Consider the following 19,957-nt stretch of genomic DNA (forward strand, 5'->3'; position numbering starts at 1 on the left):
TGTTTTGTTTTCTTTCCTTTTGATTTTTCTTTTTTTTTTTATGTGTCCTTTCTTCTTTCTTAGGCGGGATTTATTTTCGTTTTTGTGTGGTGCTTTCGAAGAGTCAACTGCGTACCCCCCTCCTCGTCCCTGCCCGCGTAATACACGATCAGGCCGACAGACATAACAGCAGCGCAAGAACGACCTCAGCCACACCTGCCCTTTTTTCTTGTCCATTCTTCTGATCAGCTTGACTGCTCTCTCACAGGCAGATCCATTCTTTCCCTATTATGGCGCTTTGTATTGCGATGCTGATACCATGCTCCTTCTTGTAAACTCTGTTTTTTTCGTCTTTCGTTCTTCGTTTAGTTATACCCGCGCCTTCCTAGTAACGAATTAGCAGTAGCCAGGCATCCTTGCCAATTTCAATAAATAAGAGAACAATAATAAATAGTAAAAAAAAGGAGAAGAATTTCCAATGCATCCATTATTGCTATTAAACAGCCAGTCTATCACACAACCTTAACTCAACTCAAGTCTCCCTCCCCAATTTCGCCAGCGACTCCATCAGGAAGTCGTGCGCGTTCATCACATCCGTACTACCGTACACCACCCGTCGTCGAGGGCCCAGCGACGCCGCGGCGCGACCGCCTTGTGCGGCGCTGCCCTCGCCTGCCGATCCGTCCGTTTGACGCGCCCAGTCTTGCAGATTCCCATACTCGTCCATACTGCCGCCGCCGACGGTGAAGACGATCGCCTCGTTGAAGGCCTGGCGGCGCTGGCCGAAGCTGGCGGTTTGGCCCGGGCTGGGCCCGCCGAGGGGGTTGGTGGGCTGGGTGTTGCGCGAGGCGGACGCCGCGGGGATGGCGCCGCGGGCGTTGGCGGAGCGGGGGTCGAAGTAGAGGTAGTTTTCGGTTTTGGCGATGGCGGAGCTGGACGCGGACTGGGGGTCCATGATGGATTCGGTGATTTTGGTCAGCGTGAGGTCTTTGTTGACGGGGAGGAAGTTCTTCACGCCCGAGATGAGCGAGTCGAAGTTGGCGCCTAGGGCGCCTGAGGTGATGCGGTCTGTGAGGCGGTTGGAGAGCGAGGAGAAGCCGCGGAAGAGGTCTGATGACTGGGACTGCTGCCCCTGTTGCGGCGTGGCGGTTGTCATCATTGTCATCCGGGTGAGTTCGCGCACCTGGCGCACGTATGCGAGGGCGCTGACGTCTTCGACGCCTGCGCGGGCTAGGGCCTCTTCGAACTGTGTCATGTCCGCGCGCGACACCTCGGTTTCCGTGCTCAGGAACCAGATGATGAAGAGGCGCAGCTTGTCGATGGGGTCGTTGCCCTTGGTGGTGTCGTTGACTAGCTCCATGATCTGCGCCTTGGTCTGCTTGGTGATGTTTTCCTCTAGCTCGAAGAAGTTGTCCAGCTGGCGGTCCTTGATGCCCTTGAGGAGGGCTGTGGCGATGTTCATGTGCATGTCCAGGATCGCCTTGCGTTCCCGCAGTTCCGGGAGGAGGGTGATCGCCGCTTTGAGGTGTTGTGCCGATGCGCTGGTGTCGTTTTGGAGGTCCTCGATCGACGAAGCGCCGGTCTTTCTAGTCACCTCGGTGGCGTCTTCCTTGTATCGCGTCAGTTCCGCATCGATCTCTTCGGCCACCTGGGGGAACGGCGCGCCCGCGTTGCGCTTCCAGAAGAAATCGCTGGCGTTGAGGTCGTATGACTTCTTGGTGACGCCCTTGGCGGGGTTGGTGTCATCCACCGGGGTCTCCAGCGTGATGCGATTCAGACGCATCTGGAGGACATCTTGCACCAGCGACTGGTAAGTCCACGAGTGGGACAGCATCGGGACGAGGTCCACATTGCGATCCACGATGATGAGGACGGGTCGCGCGGCGGGGACACCCGAAGCGTCTTTCTTGTTGGTCGAGAACAGGTTGTCTTTGGAGTTGAGGATGTGGTCTCTGAGTTTGCGATCCAATTTGGTGGCGATCAGCTCTGCGGCTCCACCTTTGGGACAGCGGATGATGGGGATTGCACCTGTGGTTGTTAATAGGGGAAGACCAGAAAAAAAAAAGGACGAAGGGAAAAAAGCATACCCATGGTGACGCTGACGCTGAACAGTCCGCTCACGATCCTGTCGACGATGGCATCCAGATCCTCATCGCTGGTCTGAGCGCTATTGATCTTCCAGTACGCATCCTTGCCTAGACCCAGACTGAACAGGTCGGGTTCGGCGACAATGAAGTTCAAGTACTGATCATAAACCTGCGCGATGTGTTGCGACGCTCCCGACGTGGCGACCTGCGAGGCAAAATCTTCCAGGAGCGGGCGTGGCACGGACGAGAGGAAGTTGACATAGGCGGGGGAGTAGAGGCCGCGGGAAAGGTCTTCCGAGATGAACTTGACATTTTCGGCATTGGGCTCGACGAGATATAAGACAGGGACATCGGGGATGGGATAGCGAGTGGAGTTGATGTTCCTGGAGCGGGCCGTTAGGCATGCATACGACAGATCAGACGATGGAGTGATACGTACAGATGAATCGTCACCCCCCAGGACCTCAGGTCATTGACACGGAGTACACTGCTGATGACATCCCGACCGAGATTATCAAACACCAAGATCTTCCAAATCGGATCGCCGTCCTCGTTCAGCACCGGGGTGGACTGCGAGACGAGGCCTTGGCCTGAGGCATCGTGGGAGTCCTCCGCGGGAAGGGTATCGTGGTTCAAATTCAGGATCTTCTGGATCGAGGCTGCGACACTGTCAGTCCCATTCTCATCTGCATTTCTATCATTCCATCATCAGAAAGGACCAGAACCTACCGACCTGACGGTCGCGAAGAGACAAGGATTGCGACGTCATGGTGGCTGAAGTCTGCACCACGCCTCTGGAGTGGGATGAGAATTACGGGGCGTGGCTCAAACTCATGACAGGGAGGGAGTAAAGAGGGAGAAACGAGTAGAGGGAATTGTGCAACAAATGTCTACCAGTAGGTGAAAGACAACATGTACCAAACAAATCGAACTGAAGCGTAAGGAGGTCTCTCGTAGATAGTCCCGCTGCTCCACCTGGCATCTATCAGGATGACTATCATCGAAACAAACACTCCAAACGACAGCACCCCGTCCACGTGACCCCCGCCTCTTGGCCTGGCGCGTTCGGTAACCTGACGACCTTTCATTCCCTCCTCATTCCCTATCGAATCAGTCACCCTTTCTCCTCCCAACTGCCCCCATTTCCATCATCTACCCCCCTATACCTTTCGTAAAGCGAATGATCATGCTGTGGTACAGCGGTTCAGTTTGGTTCTGTGTATGAAAAACCATCCTTTCGTTAATATCGTTCTTGAAGTTTGTCTTAGGAGCAACGATACGTCCGGAAAAGGCAGCACAGCCGGGATTTTCTCTAGGCTCTCTTACACATAAAGCAAACGGGATACACGTGGAGGAAGAAGCAACAGAAGAAAAAAGAGAACAGAAGAAGAATCAGAAAAGAACTACAGCGCGAGGGATCAGGGACGAGGAAGAATAAAATTTGTCTGGGATATAGGACAAACGCGGGAGCGCAAAGGAATCAAGAACCTAAGGCAACAACAAGATTGAAGGAACGTCCGAAAGAAGAAGAAAGAAAGAAAGAAAGAAAGAAAGCCTAAAGAAGAGTCTCAGAGACTCTTTCCCTGTCTTTCTTTTTTCTTTTGCTTTTTTTTCTTATATTTCCTGTTGTTTTTGCCTTGTTTCCTTGAGTCTATTTTACGTCTACTTGTTACAGAGTAGTTGGTCGGTCGGCGTATTCGAAAAACGGGTAGTTGACCAGCCATCTATCTCGAATCCTAAGGTCCTAAGGTGATCGTTGATTGTGTTCAAGCGTTGGAGTGGCCCCTGTCTATCTTAAAGGGGAGCCCTATCACCCCCCCAGACGCAACTGCATCCTGAACGGGATCGCAGAACAGACCGGCTTCCTAAAAATATCCGCCTAAGGCAGCCGGACCCGAAGATCAGGAACAGGAACAGGGACAAGGACAGAAGGAACCAAAGAGAAACGAGAAATTCCAGGCAGATGGTGCGTGGACTCTACATGGATTAAGAGCTCCAACAGCAATAAGCCAAAACACCATCGGTCTTCCTGAGAGTCTGCCATTACCTATTCCTACTACTCTCTATCGTGGTAGTATCCCTAAGGTGTTACCTAGAGGTATTGCTGCCTCGCATCCTCCCAACCTCCCAACCTCCTCTTTTTTCTATTCGACCGGATCCTCCGTGAGTTTGAAGACTGAAAATTCTGTATCAACAAGAACTTTAAAAAAGTTGAAGTCGACCAGACGACTGGAGCGGGAATTGATTTGTTAATTCCGCCCAAACACCCTGAGTGGTTACTGGGCTTAGTGGCCAATCAGCACCTGCAGACCGATAAGCGGACCCACGGTTCACTCCGCCTTTGACTTTCTGCCTCGGTCAGGCCATTCTGCCGGTTTTTCTTTTTACTTGAAGGCGGTGTCCTTCGTTTTGATATACCAGGGCAACGACATCTCCCCCTCTCTCCCTCGTTCTTTCCCACCACCATGCAGCAAAACCATTCCGATTCTCATAATCACATACGTTCGTTACCCGACATGAATCTGCCGATCGGTCGACGACCGACAGCCTTGTCACTCGACTCACTTGACTTCTGGCATCCTCCAGAACCGATCTTCATCACTAGCAACCCTGAAGAGCATGGTATTTCACCGGAATTACCTGTTCAAGTGCCTGTTCAACAACCTCAACCACCTCTTCAACCTCATCAGCAACCTCATCAGCATACTCATGAGCAAGCTCGTCAGCAAGCTCGTCGGCAAGCGCGTCAGCAACCTCGCCAGCAACCTCATCAGCTAGATCATCAGCAACCTCATCAGCTAGATCATCAGCAAGCTCGTCAGCAAGCTCACCAGCAAGCTCACCAGCAAGCTCACCAGCAAGCTCATCAGCAAGCTCATCAGCTAGATCATCAGCAAGCTCGTCAGCAACCTCATCAGCTAGATCATCAGCTAGATCATCAGCAAGCTCATCAGCAACCGGCCCTAGGTATCAGCTGGGACCATGCTGTTTTTAACCAGCCCCATGGCCAGCAACCGCAACAGCAGCCTACACAGCCGCGGCGGAGTCCGTTACCAAGCGCACAAGATGGGCTATACCCGGCCCCAAGCCACCAGGGTTGGCAACAAAACCCGCTACATCAAGCATCATTGATGCCCTCTACCCCCCAGGGGTTTGGCCTGCCGGCACAGTATCGGCAGGGGCCCCAATATTCCCAGGGCCATACGCCCGTGACGTTCAACGCACAGGAAATCCCACAGTTCCAGCAGCAGTTCTCGTCGTCTGGTCTTTATCACGGCCAGCATCTGTCGGTGCCCGACACCTTCCCACCGACACATTCACAGTCACATTCTCCCCCGGCGCAGCAACCACAGCCGGGTCACTCCATGTCTTTCTCACAGCCGGCGGGACATCAGAATTCCATATCTGATTACACCCTCCCGCCTGGGTTCGGGGACGAGAGCTCCGTAAACCCCCCCCGCCAAGTCCACCTTAGCGAGATGTCGACGGCAACGGACATCTCGGGCATCGTGGGCATCCCGGGCGCCTCGGGCCTCGCGGGCCTGAGAGGCCTCCCGGGCGTCTCGGGCGTCCCTGGCATCTCGGACGTCTCGGGCGTCTCGGACCAGTCTGCTATGAACCCATTATTTTTTGGGACTCCCCAGCTACCAGGCAACTCTCACAACCATTCCATTTACGGCAACCCCTCCGACTTCGACCGTCCGGAGGACTCCAGGTATGTTATGATCCCTCTGTTCCCGCTTTATCTATGGAGCTTCTGAGCTGACAGGATTCGTCAGACCGTTCGATTATTTTCGCAATGATCTGCAATTTGTGGTGCCTGCTGCCAATCATCAGCCAATGCTTGCTGCCAACCATCAGCCGACGCCTGCTGCCAACCATCAGCCAGCGCCCGCTGCCAACCATCAGCCAACGCCCACCGCGACGTCCAGCTTGGGTGTCGCTCCGTCGGTCATGCATGGTATCTATGCCCCGAATCCCGTATGGCTCGCCTTCGTTTACTAACGGTGACAAATAGGTCATCCTAGACTGCCACCTGCGCCGCCAAAGAAGTTATTGGATGCCAGGAAGAAGAAGAAACCCCGTAAGCCCAAGAGGCGAAACGCAGCCGTACCGTCGCCACTACCCAGCATCGAGGAGGAGATTGAAGAGGAATTTATCTCTGACGATGAATCGGACGAGTCGGACCTGGAAATTGTAGAGCCTGAGGAGCCGTCACCGATCCCTCCGGCTCGTCCGACCCAACCGGAGCCTGGGGTGGAATATGACACCCTCCAAATCGTGTGGTTCCCCCGGAACAGACAGCCCGAGGCGGACAAGGTCAGATCCGCACTCGACGGATACAAAGAACTGGTTAAGTCGATCCGGGATAAGCTGCGGGCAGATATGCAGGCCCTGAAACGTACGGAGCAGCTACGGGCGGAGCGGGCCTCATCGCCCGGGCAAATGCTGAGCAACCATGCTCTCCTTTGTGGGGCGCAGCTGGAGATGGAGAGTGCGGAAAACCAGCGGCGATACATGGACATAGTCGTCACTACGACGCTAGACAAGGGTCATCCACTCATTGTCGAGAAGTATGTTTCCTCCTTTTCTTTCCCTCCCTGATCTGACCATGTCGCTAACGTGGAATACAGATTGGGTGAACATCCTATGATCGTGGCCTCCCTCTATTCTTTCCTCCTGGACCAACATCAGGCTTCGAAGATGAACTGTCCCTTGACCGTGAACATTCTCAAGGTAAATCTTGGCTTGCCCCTCTCCCTAGTTCCCCCAGTCCGCTGTGGCATGAGCTCACCATCGCTTTAGTTGCTCTCTCGCTTTGTGACGATGGACGAAGATGTTCTTTCCAAAACAAATATTGCCAAGTTACTGTCGCGTTATGTCAAGAAAGGTAGTCCTGTGGTGAAGGAACTTGCACAGAAAGTACTCGACAATGCGGCTGCGCGCACAGAGCAGAAGCAGGAGACTGCCAAGTCCAGTACCAAATCAGGGTCTCCTACCAAAAGTGCCACCCCTGCTGGGACCGAGCAGGCGGGGTCGAAACAACCCCGGGAGAGCGAGAGTGACGGTCAGCCAGCGACTAAGAGAACGGTGGTTACTTCCCAGGCCAAGAATGTTCCTAAGGCCCCGTCAAATGCCCCGCCGAATGGTCCTGCCAAGCGCCCAGAAGCCGGGCCAGCCGATAAACCACCTACGGCCGCCCGTACCCAGAAAGCGCAGGTCGTGGCACCCAAGGTGACCAACCTGTTTGGAACTTTGAGCTCGGCTTCCAAGAGGCCAGGGACGTCGAACGCAGAGAGAGCGGCTGCTGCTGCGGCCAAGACGAACGCTGGCCCCAACAAAAAGCGCCGCCCACTTCCGAACTCGTGTCCCCCACCCTTCTCTCTGGGTGATATCATGGCGGGCCTGAGCAAGCCCAAGGACCCTACTCCGGAGGAGCCAGCTGAGGATACACCCCCTGAGACGGAGGAAGAACGCGAGAAGAGGCTGCGTAAAGAGGCTCGACGGAAATTACGTGTCTCATGGAAGTCAGACAGCGAGCTCACCGAGGTTCGTTTCTTCACTCACGATCCGGAAGAAGAGCTTGGCCCCGGCGACCGCTCGCGAGATGTGGGCGACCTCAGGGGTGAGGGCAGCGCGCTCAAGCTCCACCGGGATCTTGACTTGGACGAAGACGACGATACTAGCCTTCGTGAAGAGAATATGCTTGACTACTTTGAGCCGTCCGGTATGTGTTCAAGATCTGCTTTCATCTTACTTTTGTTTCCTTTTTCTTTTTGCGTCTTGCAAGCATGTTGACTGACTGCTATAGAAATTGATTACATCGGGATCGGACTGGAGGATCAAGCCAGGAATTTTCTCAAACGTGGTGGTACTCAGCAGCCTACCAGCCCGGAGAACAAGGCCCAGGAACACCGGGAGGCCAACACACTGATGGAGATTTACGCACCTGGGGATGTGCCGCCCTCACCTAAAGAGCCCCCACTGCCCAGTGATGATGAGCCTGCAGTGGAAGTGGTTCCTTTTGGCGAAGTCCCTGATCATATCAAGGTATGTCTTTCATTTATCTCTGTTTTGGGCCGTTTCCCCACCCTTTCCTCCAGCATCTAACATGGTTATCAAGGCCCGTTCTGAACGGTACTACTCGATTGTCCATCCCAAGCCGCCACCCCCTGCTCAGACAAGCACCCCAAGCGCCCCAATTGACATCCCCAATTTGCTTCGAATGCTCGGTGGACAGCAGCAACAGTCCACCCCACCGCCGCCACCCCAACCCGCCCAGACTGCAATGTCGGACCTGGAGCGGACGGTGAGCCTGCTGTCACAGCAACCACCGCAAGCCTCCCAACAGCAGCCGGCCCCTGTGATGCCGATGCCACAATTTACCCCTGATATGCAGGCGATGCTTGCTATCATGAATGCCCAGCAGCAGGCGCAGCCAGCCCTGCAGCCGCAAGTCCCTCCGCCACAGCAGCCAAGCATTCCGCCCAATCTCGCCGCTATCATCTGTCAGTTTACTGGTCAAAACCAGCAGAACGGAGTCAACTCTTACCAAACCCACGGCTTGCATGAGGACCCCGAACGCAAACGGATGCGTGAGACGGCCTTTGATGGCACGGACGATGAGAGGTACTCCAAGCGGAACAAGCCGAATCCGCCCAACAAGCAACACCCGAAAGTGGGGTTGGTTCCATGCCGGTATTGGGCGTCTGGCAAATGCCGCAAAGGCAACGATTGCACCTACCGCCATGATCCCTCCTGATCTGGCATACCTTGTCCTTCTGTTTATACATCTCTGATACCCTTTTCTTTTTTTCTTTAGAATGTTCTTCAATGGCAGTGTATTGCGGCGTTTTGTTTCTGCTGTGCCGGCGAGCCAGTATTGTGCATTGACTCTTGGGATTCTCTTGTTTCTTGGATTTGTTCTTTGCTTGGGTTCTTATTACTACTCTACTTGGTCTTATTACTACTCTACTTGGGTCTGTTTTGCTTTGTTTTGTTTTCTTCCTTTTTTTTTTCTTTTTCGATGGGTTCTTCTTGCAGGACTTATTACTATCCAGGTCTCTATCACTATAACTATTACTATTACTATTACTATTACTACCATTGGTCTGTTTTGTTCTTGAATTGTTAGGATATCAGCCAGGTTAAGCCCTATACCAAATACTGGTCAATGCTTGGGCGTAGCGATTGTGATAAATTCCTCCGGCAGGAGTTACCACTTGGGTCTGTTGGTCTGTTGGTCTGACATTGACATGATTTTTTCGTGCGGGGGTTTTCGTCATCTGCCTATCACTACTGGTACTACTATGAGCTATGGGTGATAAATCTCTAAAGCAACCACGCAGCCGCTCGTCTCTACACCTCTCCTCCTTTGCATTCTTCTACCACGCAGCTGCTTGTCTCTACACCTCTCCTTCTTTGCATCGTCTAATCATGCAGCTGCTTATCTCTATATCTCTTCTTATATTCTTTGATCATATAGTTACTTATCTCTATATCTCTTAATTTGTTAGAATATCAGTCAGGTTAAGCCATTTACCAGACACTGGTCAACGTTTTGGCGTAGCGGCTATGCTGTTCTGACTACACATGTTTCATACACTATATCAGTAGTAGTAGTTTGACTACCAACCAAGCTGCGCCAGTCGATAAAGGGGCAGGGATATTCTATAGGCCACTTACTACATGAACCGTCCTTGCCTGTGATGTATATACAATAGACAGAAAATAGGTACTAAAATGTGTACGTTGAACCTCATCGACGCTCCAGATTCACGCTGATTAGGTAATATCTTGAAACAGGATCAGTACCCAAGTAGGAATTTGTTGGCATTGATATGTTTCCTACAATCATCCATACTGCTACATATCTAGCATCACCGACGAGTCTACCTCGTCACAGCATACTTCAAACAGTTCTGGTCCGGCATACACTACGCCAACAAGGACGAACGCTGAAAATGGACCTCAGTCACTGCACACACCTGATAATCGTCTGCTGCCACGCGATATACCTCGGGGGACCGACCAAGGGCGCCTCTGAAGATGAATGGTGTGTAAACTGAACAATTCTTTCTCGTACTCTATATATATCTAGACATATACACATACCCATTTTTGATCCCCAAGCATACATCATAAACCAAACAGCAGAAAGCAACACGCTAATGTAAGGGACCCCTGGTACAAATAGGTTAATAGAGTCCTTCCAGAAGGGCGAAACACCTACTTATACCCAGCATGTTAAGGCTGGGTTGGAGTTGTTAGACGGTGATCCTGAAGGGTTTCTTGTGTTTTCAGGGTGAGTTCTTTCCATCTATTTCTGACCCTCTCGCTATACATGTGTGTATATATGTCTGGCTGTTGGAGTGGTAGGGTTGGGTTGGGTCTTCTGTTGGGATTGTTGAAGGAGAACCTAGATATAATTTTGGCAGGAAGAGACTGACTGTATTTCAGAGGCGCCACGAAGAAAGACCGAACGGCGTTGACAGAGGGGGAGTCATACCTCGTAAGTTGAGCCTCCTCTTACCACTCCAGGGTCCTATTATGGATGTTGTCGAAATATATTATCATTTGCTTTTAGTGCATAATTCCTGTGCTATCACCTACCCCTGCCTACTATTCTCCTACCCACTACACTTAGATAGCTACACAACCATACAAACACTAATCTAACACAAACAGAACCTAGCAAAAGACAACAGCCTCTTCTCATTCAACGTCCCCCCCTCACAAATCCACCCCGAAATCCACGCCGTAGACTCCTACCAAAACGTGCTCTTTTCACTCCTTCACTTCCGACTTGTGACTGGCGTCTATCCCCGACGGATCAGCGTCGTGACGCACGAATTCAAGCGGCGGAGGTTCATGGAGTGGCATTTCCCGGCTCTTGGGTTGCGGCCGGTGTTTTCCTCTTCTACTTCTACTGGTGTGCATGGGAAGGGGCGAGCAGGCGTGGATGATAGCGGACTAGAGGCGTTAGTGAGAGTCATCGGCATCAACCCCCCCGAGGAAATTGCGCCGCTGGAAGGGCTACTTGCCGGGGAAGAGAACAGCGGGATTGGGCTTTGGAGGAATGATCCATATGGGGTTTTGGGGGAGCTGGCTGCGAAGAGGAGGAAGAGAGGGTGGGTGGGTGGGATGGAGAGGGGAGTGTTTGTTGGGGTTGGGTTGGAGGGGGTTGTGGAGGAGTTGGTTTGTTGGGATGGGGATGGGGGGCGTGGTTTGGGAGGTTGGAAGGGTTGCCCTGGTTTGAGTGGTTTTGTTCGTGATCTGCTTGTGAGGAGATGGGGTTTGCGTGATAATAGAGACGAGGTTAGAGAGATTGTTTATGTTATTCGTGAGTCATTTGTATTTGTGTAGCATGCGTGATGTCGATACACCCGAAATCATAGATCCTGAACCACCCAATCCGAACGCCTTATAACCTTCCATTCCGCAGCTAATCCGCAAGACGGTAGCTGACCAGCGTTTCCACGCGGTGGTTATTCGTGCTGAAGCTGCGCAGCTGCACCTTCTCAGCATCCTTGATCTCCTTGGCATCGCTGTCGCCCCATTCCATCGGTACCTCCGAGTCGGCGTCCGCGTACACGAGTACGTTGAATGTGCAGTCGCTGTCGAGGACAGGTAGGAAGGTCACGGAGGCGGTGATCTGGCGGAAGATGGCCTGGACTTCGTCTTGGATTTCCTTTTCGGTCTTTTGTACGGTCTTGGCTGCCTCACTAGATGCCATTTCCGTTAGTGAACCATAGAGATGCAGGAATGAAGTAGACTAACTCTGGGCCCGCGTTTTCTTTGTCGCCGCTTTTTTGGGACGATTTGCTCCTGCTGTGCTTTCCGAATATTTGGACCTGGGCTGGTCAGCTGCTGCAGTGGCCTGCAAGGAAGGACACCCACATCGAACTGCCATCGTTCCACGTGCTCGCCGGTTTCTTTGCTTGTGATGACCACCACCAGTTTGGAGATTTTACCCCCCGCCATCCATTTGTTCAATTGGGACATGATCTTCTTGATGTACGCCTTGACTTGGTCGTCCGAGGACACTGGTTCCGTCAGTGGGGTAGGATAGAAACAAAGCTGGAGACGAACCAAGCATGTTGAGGCCATATTTCTTGACTCTGACTATAGTTAGCTTCTCTGCGAGTAAGGGTTGATCGGGATAGTACTGACGTCGTAAAGTCCTCTGGCGGGTAAACTCCGCGCTGGAAGCTAACCTTTGTAAGTAGAGTCCATATATGCCACCACTGAATCCTTACAGAATCGAGTTGATCGAGTATTCAAACTGACAAATTAGCCTGACAGTCGTGTCTAAACGGGTGCATGTATACTCACGAATTCCGACACCAGCTTGGACGACCCTACTGGGAGTGAGCTTGCCGATCATCATACAGGCCCACAGCGATACTCGTACCTTTGAGTGACAGCTTGTGCACCTTGGACTTGTCTTTGGTTGCGGAAGACATGATGAACCGAGTGTGAATCAAGTACGATTTCTAACTGTATAAAGGAAGCGTTGAATGAGTCTAAGAAAGAGGGAGCTTTGTTTACCACGATAGTCGCTGCAGCAATCACCCACACCGCCAGGCATTTTCTCCGCCGCAACAATTTTACTGCCGGATGGACACTAACCGATTCAATCAACGCGCCTGCTTTCGTTGAAGAGACTCCTATATTACCCCCGATTCCCATGCACTTGCAGAACTCCAGATGCGAGGATGCCTGCAGTTAGCCAGATGGCTGAGCGCAGCGCCCAAACGCCCAGCTGCGAGCCTTTTTAAGGCGCCATCCGGCTGTATCAACACTCGGCCTTTCACCACTTCCGTTGCTTATTGGGCCTCGAAAACATCCAAATCCTCCAAATCCTCGAGTAGTCACTCGTTTTCTGACCTGGAGCACCGCATCGCGGAGATTCCTATCGAACGATACCGGAATTTTTGTATCGTGGCGCATGTCGACCATGGGAAAAGTACACTTTCCGACCGACTCCTCGAACTCACGGGCACGATCCAACCTGGCACGAACAAACAGGTCCTCGATAAGCTAGACGTCGAACGCGAACGAGGGATTACGGTGAAGGCGCAGACATGCTCTATGATCTACAACCATAACGGGGAGGATTACCTCCTGCATCTCGTCGATACGCCGGGGCATGTGGACTTTCGCGCGGAGGTGTCGCGCAGCTACGCCAGTTGCGGGGGCGCCTTGTTGCTGGTCGATGCTAGCCAAGGTGTCCAGGCACAGACGGTCGCGAACTTTTACCTCGCTTTTGCGCAAGATCTGGAATTGATCCCGGTCATTAACAAAGTCGACTTGCCTTCAGCGGATCCGGAGCGGGCCCTGGAGCAGATGAGGTCCTCTTTCGAGCTGGATACCGAGAACGCGGTGATGGTGTCAGCGAAGACGGGCTTGAATGTCGAGCAGTTGCTTCCCACAGTGGTCGAAAAGATCCCTGCGTATGTTGGCGTTGAATTAACAATGCGACTTTGTTCGTGAGCTGACAGTTGTACAGCCCGGTCGGTCACCTCGACAAACCCCTCCGAATGCTCCTCGTCGATTCGTGGTATGACCCGTACAAAGGCGTGATCTGTCTGGTCCGCATATTCGACGGCGAAATCCGAGCCGGTAACCACATCATATCTTTCGTCACAGGCATTAAGTACTACGTGGGAGAGGTGGGCATCATGTACCCCAACGAGACTCCCCAGTCGGTTCTCCGCGCGGGCCAGGTGGGATACATTTACTTCAACCCTGGAATGAAACGGAGTCAGGAGGCGAAGATCGGGGACACCTACACGCACGTCGGGATGCAAAAGCTCGTCGAGCCGCTTCCCGGCTTCGAGGAGCCCAAGTCCATGGTGTTTGTGGCCGCGTATCCCGTGGACGCCGACCACTTTGAGCACCTGGAAGATAGCATCACCCACCTCATGTTGAACGACCGCAGTATCACCGTGCAGAAGGAGTCCTCCGAGGCTCTCGGTGCCGGATTCCGACTGGGATTCTTGGGGACGCTGCATTGCTCGGTGTTTGAAGACCGTCTGCGCCAGGAACACGGAGCCAGCATCATCATCACCCCGCCCTCAGTGCCCGTGAAGGTCATCTGGAAGGATGGCAAGGAGGAAATCGTCACGAGCCCCGCTCGCTTCCCGGAGGAGGACGACCTGCGCGCCAAGGTGGCCGAACTGCAAGAACCCTACGTTCTGGCGACTCTCACCTTTCCGGAAGAGTATCTCGGCAAGGCGATCGAGCTGTGCGAGGCCAACCGCGGTGAACAGGAGAGCCTGGAGTACTTCACCTCGACGCAGGTGATCCTCAAGTACCAGCTCCCCATGGCGCAGCTGGTCGACGACTTCTTCGGGAAGCTCAAAGGCTCCACGAAGGGTTACGCCTCGCTCGACTACGAGGAGTCCGGGTGGCGGCGCAGCAATATCGTCAAGCTACAGCTCCTGGTCAACAAGGCCCCCGTCGACGCGGTCGCGCGCATCGTCCACACCAGCCAGGTCGACCGGCTGGGACGGCAGTGGGTGACCAAGTTCAAGCAGCATGTCGACCGACAGCTCTTCGAGGTCGTCATCCAGGCCGCCGTGGGCCGCAAGGTCGTGGCGCGGGAAACCATCAAGCCCTACCGGAAGGACGTTCTCGCCAAGCTGCACGCTGCCGATGTCAGTCGACGACGGAAGTTGCTGGAGAAGCAGAAAGAAGGCCGAAAGAGACTGCGGGCAGTTGGGAATGTCGTGATTGAGCACAAGGCGTTCCAGGCATTTTTGGCCAAATAGTGTATATGTGTGTATTATATTGGAGTTTCCTTTTTCATTGAGTTCACTTGCGATATGTGTAGTATATTCCAGACTATATAAGTACCTACCTCTAAGGCCTACATGAGGCACTCCATCTGTCAGTCCAGTGTATTTTTCAATACAAATATCTATCCAAATCCATCATACCCAATCATGTCAAGCTTTTCGATCTGTATTTTGTAAGAATTCTGCAATTTCCATTGGCCGTGACGGGCGATTCCGCATGCAGGGCCCTCTGTGATTGGCCGGCGGGGCGGAGGGGCGGGAGCTGCGACTTTTTGCGCAAAAAATTGAAGTTCGTCGCCGACCCCGCCGCAATCTTTCTTCATCCACATCTTCTTCCCTTCCTTTCTGGCTTGCTGTCTGCTCTAGTCTGTTACTCTTGCTGTTCGACATTAGGTTCGACTGAGTGCCTGCGTCGACCACACCAATCTGTCCACTTGAGATTCTCCTGTCGCATCGATTTCCTTCTGAGTCATACCGGGCCATGCTCTACCTTTGATCCCGGCAATGCAGCCTCCAGAAGGTGTGCAGGTCGACCTGGGCAAGGCCCAGGTCATCGACCGTGTTCCCAAAGTGATCAGCCAGTTGAAATTTGGTGTTTTGTGAGTGGACGTGAGGAAGAGCTCGGACCGAATGATGACACTAACCGTCGCCTCCGTAGGTCCAACGATGACATTGTGAGCCAAGGTGTCGTGGAAGTCTCGGACCGGAAATTCTTCGACCTCGAACATGACAGAGCGGTGGTCCCGCACGGTCCCCTGGATTCGCGCATGGGTATATCGAGCAAGTCGGGGGCATGTCAAACCTGCGGTGGTGCACTCCAGGTGTGCAACGGACACTTCGGCCATGTGAAGCTGGTATTGCCCAGTTTCCACGTGGGATACTTCAAGCGCGTCATCACCATCCTGCAGGAAGTGTGCAAGGAATGCTCCCGGATTCTCCTCCCCGAGGCCGACCGACGAGCGTTTCTGCGGGAAATGCGACGCCCGGGCCTGGATAATCTGCGACGGATGCAGATCGCGAAACGGATCAACGAACGGTGCCGCAAAACCCGCATCTGCGAGTGTTGCGGGGCGATCAACGGCGTCGTCAAGAAGGCCGGCACGAGCGCCCTGAAGATCGCCCACGATAAATTCCGCGCGTTCAACGCGTCGACCTCCGTCAAGAAGATCCCGCCTCCCTCCAAGATTGTTTTCGACCGCTCGTTCGAAGAGGCTCGGACTTCCAACCCCGAGGTGGAGAAACATTACAAGAAGGCCTCGGATGATATGAATGCGCTGCGGGTGCTCAATCTGTTCAAGAAGATCACCGACACCGATTGCGAGCTGCTGGGACTGAACCCGACGGAGGCCCGACCGGAGATGTTCCTCTGGCAGTATATCCCCGCCCCGCCGGTCTGTATCCGGCCTTCGGTGGGTCAGGATGCGGCGTCGACGGAGGACGATTTGACAGCCAAGCTGGGTGATATCGTCCAGAGTAACATCAACCTCAAAAATGCCCTGCTGAAGGGAGCGCCGGTCCAGACGATCATGGAATGCTGGGATTACATGCAGCTGCAGATCGCCGTCTACATCAACAGCGATGTCCCGGGTCTCAACAAGGCGGATCTTGGGAAGCCCATTCGTGGATTCGTGCAGCGGTTAAAGGGTAAACAAGGGCGATTCCGTGGAAACTTGTCCGGCAAGCGTGTCGACTTCTCGGGTCGAACGGTCATTTCGCCCGATCCCAACTTGCGGGTGGACGAGGTCGCCGTGCCAGTGTTGGTGGCTAAGAACATGACCTACCCAGAGGTCGTCACACGCTACAACAAGGAGAAACTACGGGAGCGGGTGCGCAACGGGACCAAGAAATGGCCCGGCGCGAACTATCTCGTGAAGAAAGGATCGACGTTCAAGAATTTCCTCAAGTACGGTAATCTCAAGATGATCGCCGACCAGCTGCAGGAAGGAGACGTCGTCGAGCGACACATTGAGGATGGCGACATCGTGCTGTTCAACCGACAGCCCTCCCTTCACAAGCTCAGTATCCTCTCCCATTTCGCCAAGGTCCGTCCGCATCGGACGTTCCGACTCAACGAATGTGCCTGTAACCCGTACAACGCCGATTTCGACGGAGACGAGATGAACTTGCACGTGCCCCAGACGGAGGAAGCCCGCGCGGAAGCCATGGAGCTGATGGGCGTCAAGAACAACTTGGCTACCCCCAAGAACGGAGAACCCATCATTTCGGCCATCCAGGATTTCATCAGTGCTGCGTTCATTCTCAGTGGCAAGGACAACTTTTTCAACAGACGGGACTTCACCCAGCTGTGCTTGTACATGCTCGGCCCCGAAACCCGGTTTGATCTGCCCCCGCCGTCCGTGCTCAAGCCGCAGATGCTCTGGACCGGAAAGCAAGTCTTCAACATCCTCATGCGCCCGAACAACGACGACCCCGTGATGGTCAACCTGGACGCTGCGTGCCGTCAGTTCAAGGCCCCCAAAGACGGCCGCCCGAAGGACTTGGATCCCAACGACGCCTGGCTCGTGGTCCGCAACTCGGAGGTGATGTGCGGCGTGATGGACAAGTCGACCGTCGGTTCGGGTAAGAAGGATAACGTGTTCTACATTATGCTGCGTGATTTTGGCCCGCCGGCCGCTGCGGAGGGCATGAACCGCCTGTCGAGGCTGTCCGCGCGTTGGTTCACCAACATGGGTTTCTCCATCGGTATCACCGATGTCTATCCCAGTGAGAAGCTGCTGCGGTCCAAGAATGACCTGGTCGAGACGGCCTACGCCCAGTGTGACGAAGTCATTGCCAAGTACAAGGCCGGAACTCTGGAGAAGTACCCCGGTTGCGACGAACTGCAGACCATGGAGAACCAGCTCTCCGGTATTCTCAGTAAAGTCCGTCAACAGGCCGGTGACGAGTGTATCGCGCAGCTGAGCAAGTACAACTCGCCCCTGATCATGGCCACGTCCGGTTCCAAGGGTTCCAGCATCAACGTGTCGCAGATGGTTGCGCTGGTCGGACAGCAGATTATCGGTGGACAGCGTGTGCAAGACGGCTTCCAGGACCGGACACTGCCCCATTTCCCGAAGAACGCGCGCCAGCCGCCGTCGAAGGGTTTCGTGCGCAACAGTTTCTTCTCGGGTCTCGAGCCGCCCGAGTTCATTTTCCACGCCATGTCCGGTCGTGAAGGTCTGGTCGATACGGCCGTCAAGACAGCCGAGACAGGCTACATGTCCCGTCGTCTGATGAAGTCGCTGGAAGATCTGTCGACTCGGTACGACGACACGGTGCGAAACTCGTCGTCCAGCATTGTGCAGTTCCAGTACGGTGACGACAAGCTGGATCCGGTAGATATGGAGGGCAAAGCCAAGCCGGTGCACTTTGACCGGACTTTCATCCATTGCGAGTCGACGACGTATAAGAACGACGAGCCTAGTCTGCTGCCCGCGCAGATATTGGATGTCTCCGAGGAGATGCTGTCTAAGGAGCGTGCCAAGCTGCAGCGCAAAGACCTGATGGGCGAGTCGCTGGGCTACATGGACCGGAGCGATCACGGCATTGACCAGTACGAGAGTGCGCGTGACTTCCTCGAGTCCATTCTGCAGTATGTGTCGACAAAGGCCGAGCGGCTCATCTCGCGGGGTGGCGACAACAACGAAACCGACGAGAGAAGCCAGAAGGGCCTGCACCACACGGGCAAACTGACCGACCGGACGCTTCGGGCGTTCATCACCGCTTGTTTGACGAAATACAAGCGGGCGCAGGTTGAGCCGGGCCACGCCGTCGGCGCCGTCGGTGCGCAGTCCATCGGTGAACCGGGTACGCAGATGACACTGAAGACATTCCATTTCGCTGGTGTCGCCGGCATGAGTATCACGCAGGGTGTGCCGCGTATCAAGGAAATCATCAACGCGTCCCGAGAGATCAGTACGCCCGTCGTGGCATGCGAGCTCGTCAACAACACGAACATCGTCGCCGCGCGGATCGTCAAGGGCCGCGTGGAACAGACCTACCTGCGGGACATCATCCACTACGTGCGCGAGACGTGGACAGGCAAAGACGCATTCATCACGGTCAAGATCAACTGGAAGACGATCGACGACCTGCAGCTGGAGTTGAAGATCCACAACATCCTGTCGGCGATCAAGAACCACCGGCGGTTCAAGGCGGACGACCTCAAGTTCCGACACTCGCGCACGCACATCCACATCCACATGGACCTGGACCCGTCGAGCAAGTCCAACCTGTCCAAGACGGAGATCGCCTCCACCAGCGCGGATCCCTTCCTGCGCCTGAAGCACCTCAAGCGCATGCTGCCCGACATCCAGGTGCTGGGCCACCCGCAGGCATACCGGGCCATCATCCGCACGGACGAGACCTCAACGTACAACACGCTCCTGGTCGAAGGCTACGGGCTGAAGCCATGCATGACGACACTCGGCGTCGACGGGCTGCGCACAACAACCAACAACATCATGGAGATGAAAGAAGTGCTGGGCATCGAAGCGGCGCGGTCAACAATCGTACGAGAAATCAGCGAAGTGATGAAAGACATGGACATCGACCCGCGGCACATGCAGCTGCTCGCCGATGTCATGACCTACAAGGGCGAAGTGCTGGGCATCACGCGGTTCGGTCTGTCGAAGATGCGCGACTCGGTGCTGCAGCTAGCGTCCTTCGAGAAGACAGCCGACCACCTGTTCGACGCGGGCGGCGGCGGCCGCGCCGACATGATCGAGGGTGTCTCGGAGTGTATCATTATGGGCAAGACGGTGTCGCTGGGCACGGGGGCCATGGAGGTCGTGCGACGGATGAACTTCTACGAGGGACAGATTGGGCCCAAGAAGACTACGTTCGAGGATGCGTGGGGCGAGGACAATACGGCCCCTGTCAAGCGACGCAAGCGGGTGCCGAAATAATATGTGTTTGTAATTGTTGATGCTGGAGGGCTGTTTGATGGACTTTTGGCTTTGGACATAAAAAGTCGCATTCTTGGCGTTGGTCTATGTAGGCTTGGTTAGCGAGATCTGCCTAATTGATTTGGTTTTTATAATTATTTACCCTTATTTAGACGAGTAGAGGCTACTCCGTAGAGAGTAG

General features: G+C 54.1%; 6 protein-coding genes across 6 annotated transcripts; 4 read left to right on the forward strand and 2 right to left on the reverse strand.

The window, feature by feature from the left end:
- Positions 1–58: 58 nt before the first annotated feature.
- Positions 59–3,033, reverse strand: sly1 (syntaxin-binding protein). The gene is made up of 4 exons (XM_024835479.1): positions 2,796–3,033; positions 2,506–2,725; positions 2,067–2,449; positions 59–2,007 (listed from the first exon to the last, which is right to left on the reverse strand). The coding sequence occupies exons 1-4, from the start codon at positions 2,833–2,835 to the stop codon at positions 512–514; spliced, it is 2,139 nt and encodes a 712-aa protein (XP_024689361.1). The 5' UTR covers positions 2,836–3,033; the 3' UTR covers positions 59–511.
- A 2,025-nt stretch (positions 3,034–5,058) lies between these two features.
- Positions 5,059–9,138, forward strand: P168DRAFT_259395 (uncharacterized protein). The gene is made up of 7 exons (XM_024834629.1): positions 5,059–5,781; positions 5,846–6,027; positions 6,085–6,640; positions 6,701–6,803; positions 6,873–7,794; positions 7,879–8,117; positions 8,191–9,138. The coding sequence occupies exons 1-7, from the start codon at positions 5,198–5,200 to the stop codon at positions 8,827–8,829; spliced, it is 3,225 nt and encodes a 1,074-aa protein (XP_024689362.1). The 5' UTR covers positions 5,059–5,197; the 3' UTR covers positions 8,830–9,138.
- Positions 9,139–10,030: 892 nt separating this feature from the next.
- On the forward strand, positions 10,031–11,432 carry P168DRAFT_242881 (DUF218 domain protein; the record flags this gene model as incomplete). Its single annotated transcript, XM_024833831.1, has 5 exons — positions 10,031–10,122; positions 10,264–10,371; positions 10,527–10,578; positions 10,755–10,998; positions 11,053–11,432. The coding sequence occupies 5 exons, from the start codon at positions 10,031–10,033 to the stop codon at positions 11,430–11,432; spliced, it is 876 nt and encodes a 291-aa protein (XP_024689363.1).
- P168DRAFT_259398 (spindle checkpoint protein MAD2) lies at positions 11,403–12,588 on the reverse strand. The gene is made up of 8 exons (XM_024834630.1): positions 12,481–12,588; positions 12,402–12,427; positions 12,326–12,351; positions 12,240–12,278; positions 12,159–12,187; positions 11,967–12,112; positions 11,847–11,920; positions 11,403–11,791 (listed from the first exon to the last, which is right to left on the reverse strand). Exons 1-8 carry the CDS (start codon positions 12,530–12,532, stop codon positions 11,512–11,514), a joined length of 672 nt encoding a protein of 223 aa, XP_024689364.1. The 5' UTR covers positions 12,533–12,588; the 3' UTR covers positions 11,403–11,511.
- Positions 12,589–12,718: 130 nt separating this feature from the next.
- On the forward strand, positions 12,719–14,925 carry P168DRAFT_313125 (GTPase GUF1). The gene is made up of 2 exons (XM_024839635.1): positions 12,719–13,522; positions 13,579–14,925. Exons 1-2 carry the CDS (start codon positions 12,777–12,779, stop codon positions 14,840–14,842), a joined length of 2,010 nt encoding a protein of 669 aa, XP_024689365.1. The 5' UTR covers positions 12,719–12,776; the 3' UTR covers positions 14,843–14,925.
- A 289-nt stretch (positions 14,926–15,214) lies between these two features.
- Positions 15,215–19,889, forward strand: P168DRAFT_330092 (DNA-directed RNA polymerase III core subunit RPO31). Its single transcript, XM_024841543.1, has 2 exons — positions 15,215–15,468; positions 15,528–19,889. Exons 1-2 carry the CDS (start codon positions 15,374–15,376, stop codon positions 19,774–19,776), a joined length of 4,344 nt encoding a protein of 1,447 aa, XP_024689366.1. The 5' UTR covers positions 15,215–15,373; the 3' UTR covers positions 19,777–19,889.
- Positions 19,890–19,957: the final 68 nt, after the last annotated feature.

The sequence above is a fragment of the Aspergillus campestris genome, assembly GCF_002847485.1.
Source record: "Aspergillus campestris IBT 28561 chromosome Unknown P168scaffold_13, whole genome shotgun sequence".
Lineage (NCBI taxonomy): Eukaryota > Fungi > Ascomycota > Eurotiomycetes > Eurotiales > Aspergillaceae > Aspergillus > Aspergillus campestris.